At 44.4% G+C, this 7,811-nt stretch overlaps 1 protein-coding gene across 1 annotated transcript; it reads left to right on the top strand.

Annotated features, from left to right (window-relative positions):
• Positions 1-1,873: 1,873 nt before the first annotated feature.
• COX6B1 (cytochrome c oxidase subunit 6B1) lies at positions 1,874-7,478 on the top strand. Its single transcript, XM_028742600.2, has 4 exons — positions 1,874-2,030; positions 5,522-5,637; positions 6,204-6,304; positions 7,248-7,478. The coding sequence occupies exons 2-4, from the start codon at positions 5,532-5,534 to the stop codon at positions 7,299-7,301; spliced, it is 261 nt and encodes an 86-aa protein (XP_028598433.1). The 5' UTR covers positions 1,874-2,030; positions 5,522-5,531; the 3' UTR covers positions 7,302-7,478.
• The last annotated feature ends 333 nt before the right edge of the window (positions 7,479-7,811 follow it).

Raw genomic sequence — 7,811 nt, forward strand, 5'->3', positions numbered from 1 at the left:
GGGGGGCATGTCTTCTTCACCTTCTTCTTCGCTACAATATATCCATTTATTCCCAATTGTCAATGTCAAAAGGGACTAAAATCTATAAAATCCATAGAAAATCAATGTGCCAATTTGCTCAATTTCTCTAGGACTCCATGACACCTCCCCTCTCCTCCATAATCCCTCAAGCAAGGTGTAAAGACCCTAATCCTGTCAAATCACTCTGTCAAGCCTTTCCTGCCGGCAATGCACCGGTAATCAGGATGTGCTTATCTGCGCATATCTCCAGCTCTGCATATTCCCCCCTCCCTCCTCAATATGTTAATCCTGTGTAACCCAACCTCTTCTTAATGTATTCATGATGTAACTGGGATGTATTTTGCACTGTATTCTGGGACATGGAGGGAGTTTCAAAAGTTCATGTCACCCCTTTCTCGCTGTTCAATCTCGTCTTGAACCTGTTGCGCAATAAACTTGGATCTTCTGCAGTTTGCTCCTGTGCCCGGCTGAGCTCATTTTCTTCCGCAGGGACCCGCGGACTTAGTCCGACGAGCTGGGTGGCAGAGTAGCCCCGCACCCAGATTTTAGCCGTAACAGGGGGAAATAGGGGGTTTGGCTTTTACTGCCCAACTCCCCGAGGGACTGAGTCCCCTAAGTTGGTCAGAGATGAATGGATGGAGGCAAGATCCTAACAGAAAGCAAGGCAGATATTTATTTTTCTGTTGCAACAGAGTTCTCCCCTCCTCCCTTGCAAGGAGGTAGGAGAGACCCAGAACAACTGTGTGCAAGCCCCTATAAAAACTTTTGAAATTGCCCACCCTGTACCTCACGACCCCTCCAAAAAACATGACACATACATCACAGAAGGAGGCAGTCTCCAGCAAAAAATTGAGAGTGTTGCTTCTCTCCTGCCTGCCAGGATACCTGATAATGCCTAACTTGGTTGCATTTTCTGGGTAGCCAGGCCATTCCTTTGAGTTGGTAAATACTTTAGTTCCTGAATCTCTCACACATATTGATAGTTTGCTCAGCTTAACAGATACTTGCCAGACTGTATTTGCAGGGAGATGTAAGCCCCTACAGTCCAAAGACAATTGGAAAGCTTTTCCCATTTCTTCTTTGCAGAGAAATCTTTGATGACAATTTGGGAGTCAAAACGGCTTCAGGATTGCTCTCTTGTACTACCTCAGACACGTGGTTTATATACTAACGTATGTGTTTGCCTTATACATATAAAGATCATTTATTCTATATTTGAGACCTTAGAATTCTTTTTTTTTAAATTATTTTATTAAAGTTTTGCTGATACAGAAAGTAAAAAGAAAATACATAGACACACAAAAATAAACTGCTATTTACACAAACAAAAATCCTTCCCACCCCCCGTGACCTTAGAATTCTTATAACACTATACAAGTTAAGTAGAGCCAGTCCTGGGGTCATGGGGACTGCCTGCCTTGTAATCAAAGAAATTTATGTAAATACATTTCTCTAGAAATTTCTGGTTTTGGGACAGAACAGTGGGACATCCCAACACATGGGAGAGCTGTTCGGTTTTCATCCAGGAACTGTCTTCTTCCTCTATGCCTCATCTTTGCAGCCCAATGTGATGCATATTTACTCAGAAGTAACTCATTAAATTGAATGCGAGCTACGTGAAGCAGGGGATCGCAGCCCTGCTGTCCCGTGGTAACAATCCAAAGCCAGGTTTTTTCTTTTTGCTGAGCGCTAGAATTTTCAACTGACAAAAATCAAAGCCGTGATATGATTTTCGGGAGGGGGTAAAGAGAACGCGACTGCCCCGAAGCTCGTTCTCATTGCGCAGACTCGAAAGGGGGCGTGACTACCGGGCCTACCCGCCCGCCGCAAATCTTTCCTCGGACGCCTGCGAGCGCGGAGAAGGCTTGTCCATCACGCCGTTGCGCCCTCCTTTTCCTGCGCCGCTCTACAATCCCCGCTCTCGTTTGTTCCGGCACAGCCGCGGCCGGTCTACGGGTGAAAGTGACTTTGAGGGAAGAGCCTTGAGTGTCGCTGCTGCCGTTGCTGAGGTGCGAAGCGCGGAGGCCCGAGGGAGCCCGGGCCGGGAGGAGGAGGGGAAGCCGGAGCTCGGAGGGCTGGGCCCGGCCTTCTCTCGGAGACGGACCGGGGTTTGGGTGCTGGTTGCCGCTAGGCCGGACTCCTTCCTTCCCTCCAGGGGAAGCGGCCGACGGCGCCGCTCAGGGCCCAGAGGCTGGAGGGGGGGCGAGGGGAGGGAGCAGGGAAGCTCCGGGTTCGAATCCCGCCAAGGAGGCTTTTACAAGGCGCCCTTTTCTCGGCTCTCATCGCCCCCGTTCTGTAATACTGGGGCTTTAATCTTCCTCCGGGGTGGACAGCCTTCAGGCCTGGTGGGACCCGCTCTGCGTTTTTTTTTTAATAATAAATAAATACAATACAATACAATACATATATCCCGCCCATCTGGCTGGGTTTCCCCAGACACTCTGGGCGGCTTCCGGCAAAATATTAAAATACAATAATTTAAGAAGACATGCTCTTAAAAGAGTGGATTCTGAGCCCAGGAACGCGATAAATTACACGAACACAAACACAAGTCCACTTCCGGGTGACTACAAATCTCACCCCAACACACCCACCCCAGGAGCCTTAAATTATTTTAGCAATATATATTGTACAGTGGGGAGACTGGAACGCGCATGTATATATTTTGTTGTTGTTGCCACTTCAGTTACATACGCTTCAGGTTACAGACTCCGCTAACCCAGAAATAGTACCTTGGGTTAAGAACTTTGCTTTAGGATGAGAACAGAAATCGTGCTCCGGTGGCGCGGCAGCATCAGGAGGCCCCATACGCTAAAGTGGTGCTTCATGTTAAGAACAGTTTCAGGTTAAGAACGGACCTCCGGAACGAATTAAGTACTTAACCCGAGGTACCACTGTATTTGAAATCATCCAGGGATGTGCTGCTCTTTACTCACCCTTGATCCTGCAGGTATTAAAGTCAGAAGGGACCTCAGAGTTCCCTCTAGTCCAGCCTACTTCTGGGTGTGAGGGGGACAGCCACTACTGCAGCATCCTTGATAGGTGGCAATCTAGCTTCTGCTTAAATTTCCTTCCATGGCAGGTTGCTAAACAATCTGCACAAAATGAAGCACTCTCCCCATAATATTTAGTCTCCAGGTTCTTACACATAATTAGAACTTCATCTCCTACCTGCTGGAGCAACAGGAGATAGATTTGCCGCATGTGACAGCTGGTCAGATTGTTGAAGGTGACTGTTGTGCCACCTCTTAACTGTCTCTTTGGCAGTCTAAATGTAACCGATGCTTATACCTATGTTTCAGAATGGTTGCAATGCAATAATACTCAGGTGGCTAAAAATTACGATTAAAAAAAACAAATAGGTTTTTAAAAGATGATTTGTAAATACTATGTTTCGTTTCATTAAATCTGAACATAAGCATGCTGGACATACAGTTAATCTCCATACTGAATCACAGCCCCTTTTCATTGTGCTAAAGGAGGCCTTTCCATATAAATGAAGTTATGAATATAATGAACCTGTTATGAATAGCTACACTCTTAAGTGCTTTACAGGTCTTAGGTTTTAACTGCTGTTTAAGAAATATATGAAGAAGTGTCTGTGGGAAACTTTATTTAAATCAATGGTTTCAATTGCTCCCTTTCCTTTGCTGTCACCTTGATGTAATTCAAACATTGCTATTTATGCGTGAGATACTTTTGAGTGCTTTCTAATGTATTTTTATTTGTTGTATAGTACATGTCTTTTTATTTGTTGTTGGGTTGCAAGAGGCTTTTTGCAGCTGTGTTGAGCTGGCCTCCCTTTAATCTTAGCAAGGCTGCTGTACATTTTTTTACTAGTGGTGTAAGAATTTTAGCAGGGAGTGCTCTTTCTGTCTGCATGCTTGGGCAAAAGCTCCCAGTGCTGAATTTTCGCCTGCTGCACAACTGTTGTAAGTGCAGCTTCATAACTGAAAGAGTACTGATGGTGGCATTTTTAGTGAAGCCCCAAAGAGCTCTTGCTCTTTATCCCACTGACCGGGTAAGGCGACCAGGTGGAATGGAAGGCTTCTGAAATGGTGCAGAAGAGGAGGCTTTGGTGGAGGCAGCTTTAATCAAACTTGCTGCAGAACTGACAGGTTGCACCTGCTGAAAGCCTCTGCTTATAGAGTTACTGAAGGTACAGGAGTACTATTCTTGATTGCTTCTCGCCATCCTACCAAGAAGTAACTATTGCTACTTTAGTGCATCTGAGATCAGGGAGCAAGACTTTTTAGGTATGCTTGATACACATGTTTCAGGTATGCAGTCATCAGGAGTGGGAGCAGGGCTTTTGGTTGCATTAACTTCTTGTGCTGCAGATGTAATACTGGGACTTCTTGTGCTGCAGATATAATACTGGGAGCTGTCATCATGCTCAAGGCAGCTCACAACATGAAAATATTTACATAATTAATACAAACTACAAAAGTAGTAATGAACAGTAAATAAAACACATCAAATAGTACACAACCAAACTGAACAATTTCCACATAAATCATATGATCTAAAAATAAAGATACAAGAAAATTAGTAATAAAATAGCAATAAAACCCACTGAACAATACCCCAAACCAAGAGTCTGTTCAGCAACCTCAGCTTTTGTAGCTGGAATCAGCCAGGACCCCACCCTCCCAGGCCAGGTGGAAAAAAAGCTAGCAGAGCAGGGAGCAGAAATTTTGCTCCTTCAGATGTTGCTGAACCACAACTCCCATCAGCCCCAGCAAGCATCACCATTTGCCAGGGATGTAGTTCAACATCTGGAGGGCCAGAGATTCCCTTATACCTGCTCTGCATACTACTACTCTCCTTCCAGCATGTCCACAGCAATGTTGGGACTTCAAGCAATGTTGGGACTTCAAGCAATATCCTTCTGGCCTCTTATCAGGCAGCTATTGGGTGATGGGGTTTTAATGTTGTAGATTTGTTAGGGGGTGGTGTACAGAGATAATACTGTGTTAATGTATTTCTTTGCTGCATGGATTGATAGGTATACATGTGTGTATGCGTGCTTGGTGGGCTGGGGTTAGAAAGCTAACAGTCAAGTAAATAAATAGGTACCACTGTGGCGGGAAGGTAAACAGCGTTTCTGTGCACTCTGGTTTCCATCATGGTGTTCTGTTGCACCAGAAGTGGTTTAGTCATGCTGGCCACATGACCTGGAAAGCTATCTGTGGACAAACGCCGGCTCCCTCGGCCTGAAAGTGAGATGAGCACCCCAACCCCATAGTCACCTTTGTCTGGACTTAACTGTCCAGGGGTCCTTTACCTTTAAAGCAATGTTCTGCTCCCATGATCTGACTGTGCTGCCATCCAGTTGTTGGAATGCTCACTGTGCTGCCATTCCAGTTGTTGGAATGCTCACTGAAGATATAAATATCTTTGGGATACATAATCCCTTAACATGGGATATGGGTTCTGAGCGTTACTGCTGTGAAGCTTCTGGGTCTTTTCATATTGCTGATTTTATATATTCTTTCAGAAAAGAGAACATGTCTGAAACCATAAAGGAAAAGCTGGAAAATTACCGAACGGCTCCGTTTGACAGCCGGTTCCCCAATCAAAACCAAACCCGGAACTGCTGGCAGAATTATCTTGGTGAGTATAATTTATTTGTGTGAATTTTTGCATCCTTGGGTGAGTAATGAGAAACTAGGACTATTCATCATCTGACATCTGAGTTGCCAGAGAAGTATAAAAAATGTAGTTGTCTTATTGTACCATGTCTGAACTTCCAAACTGTTGACTTTCACTATTGCAGGCAAGGTCCATAGTGTATTGTGCGAGTCTTCCTAAAAGTTTCAGGCTGCAGCACTTCTAGATCTGTGCATAAAATGAGGCAGTAAGTGGAAACAATAGGAAAATGCAACAGGTCAGACCATAATATTATCACTATAATATCCTTATTATGAGAATGTGCAAGTGTTATGTATTATTTTTTGTAAGTTGATCTGGATACTTTCTATAGTAGAGGAGGAAAGGAGGATTAAATAACAATAAAATAAGCAGAGATAGGCAAAACTAATGTCTGATGCCACCTTGTGCAAAATACATCCACAGAGTCTTGCAAACAGTTTGGGATTTAAAAAGCTGTCCCCTGGGCTCTGTACTAGAGGAGCTGCAGTGGTCGTCTACGTAAGTCTGAAACATTTCTCTCTCCACAGATTTCCACCGCTGTGAGAAAGCCATGAATGCCAAGGGAGGAGACCCTTATGTCTGCCAGTGGTACAAAAGAGTGTACACGTCCCTTTGCCCCGTTTCTTGGGTATGTGAATGGAACTGAGCAGGGCTAAGGAATGTGTATGTGAAAGAGAAATGGGTGTCAGGGTAAATGGGCTTGATGGTGGTGTTTGGCACATTTCAGTGCTCTGTTATTTGACTGGAGGGGAGGTTCTGTGGACCATGGGCTGTTGGGTGAAGCCTCAGAGATGCAATAGATAGATGCTTAATGTGTGTCAGAAAACTTCAATCTGCTCAAAATGATAACCACCAAAACCTATTATTTTGCATAAAATTAATAATGTGAGCCTGATGTGTTGTGTGATGTGAGCCAGTGTGGTGTAGTGGTTAAGAGCGGTAGTCTCGTAATCTGGGGAACCGGGTTCGCGTCTCTGCTCCTCCACATGCAGCTGCTGGGTGACCTTGGGCCAGTCACACTTCTTTGAAGTCTCTCAGCCCCACTCACCTCACAGAGTGTTTGTTGTGGGGGAGGAAGGGAAAGGAGAATGTTAGCTGCTTTGAGACTCCTTAAAGGGAGTGAAAGGCGGGATATCAAATCCAAACTCCTCTTCTTCTTCTTCCCATATGTTTAGTTGTATGTGGCAAAAGAACAAGGAGGATATGTATTGATAAGTGATGGGTAATAAAAGAACATTACTGGAACTACTATTATTTTCATTGTTTTGCCTTGGGGACGTTTTCATGGACAAATTGCAAGGTCAAAATTTTCTTAAATATGAAGATAAGCTAGATAGCTATGCAGGAAACAAAAATATCACGTTGCGAACATTGCAACATTTTGTAGGCAACTCCCGCAAAACCCACAGAAGAAGACTATTACAATCTATAGTTATGAGGATTAGAAATGTGGTTTAATTTTCTACAAAGAAAGCTGCAGAATTCCATGTGAGGAGATCTGTAGTCTTAGTCACTTTGCCTCTGTTCTAGCCCAGAAGATATAATTAAAGAAGCCTATTGGTCTTTTGCAGGTCACTAGCTGGGATGAGCGCATAGAAGAGGGGACTTTTCCTGGCAAGATCTGATTGTCTTGCCCCTGCCAGTTGCTCCCTTTCTCATGACACTGTGGTGCTGCTGAGGTCCCCCCACCGAAATGTGGTGACTGAAGAATAGTCTGAAATAACGCTTTTTCTTTGTCATGCTGACTTGAGCGTCCAACATCATGTGACAGTGCACATTCTAATAAAAGGCATAAAAACCTGTGGCTATGGTTTGTGTTAAGATCGGCTGATTATGTGTGAATTTGTGGTATTGTTGCCAATGACTGGGGTGCTTCTCATAACGTGTAGGATACACGACTCATAATTTTCCGCAGCACCCCTCCTTGCTTTGCCATAAACCACCACCCCTCCACTTCCACTTGATAAGCAGTCTGGAATACTTTTGCACATGGAATTTCCTACTTGCTTGTTAGATTGGAGGCTGATCTGGCTACATCACAGTCCGCCTTCTCTTGCAGCTGGCCAGTTCCCACTTGGTGCTCATGATAAAATAATGTTCCGCAGGTTGTTTGGATATGTTGTAATAAGTTACCT

The sequence above is a fragment of the Podarcis muralis genome, chromosome 7 (genome assembly GCF_964188315.1).
Source record: "Podarcis muralis chromosome 7, rPodMur119.hap1.1, whole genome shotgun sequence".
NCBI lineage: Eukaryota > Metazoa > Chordata > Lepidosauria > Squamata > Lacertidae > Podarcis > Podarcis muralis.

Excerpts from the sequence above, each read along its gene's own strand:
- COX6B1 (XM_028742600.2), top strand. The coding sequence starts at position 5,532 with ATGTCTGAAACCATAAAGGAAAAGCTGGAAAATTACCGAACGGCTCCG. Across the intron at positions 5,638-6,203 it reads CTGCTGGCAGAATTATCTTG|ATTTCCACCGCTGTGAGAAA; the intron begins GTGAGTATAATT and ends CTCTCTCCACAG. Across the intron at positions 6,305-7,247 it reads CCCTTTGCCCCGTTTCTTGG|GTCACTAGCTGGGATGAGCG; the intron begins GTATGTGAATGG and ends GGTCTTTTGCAG.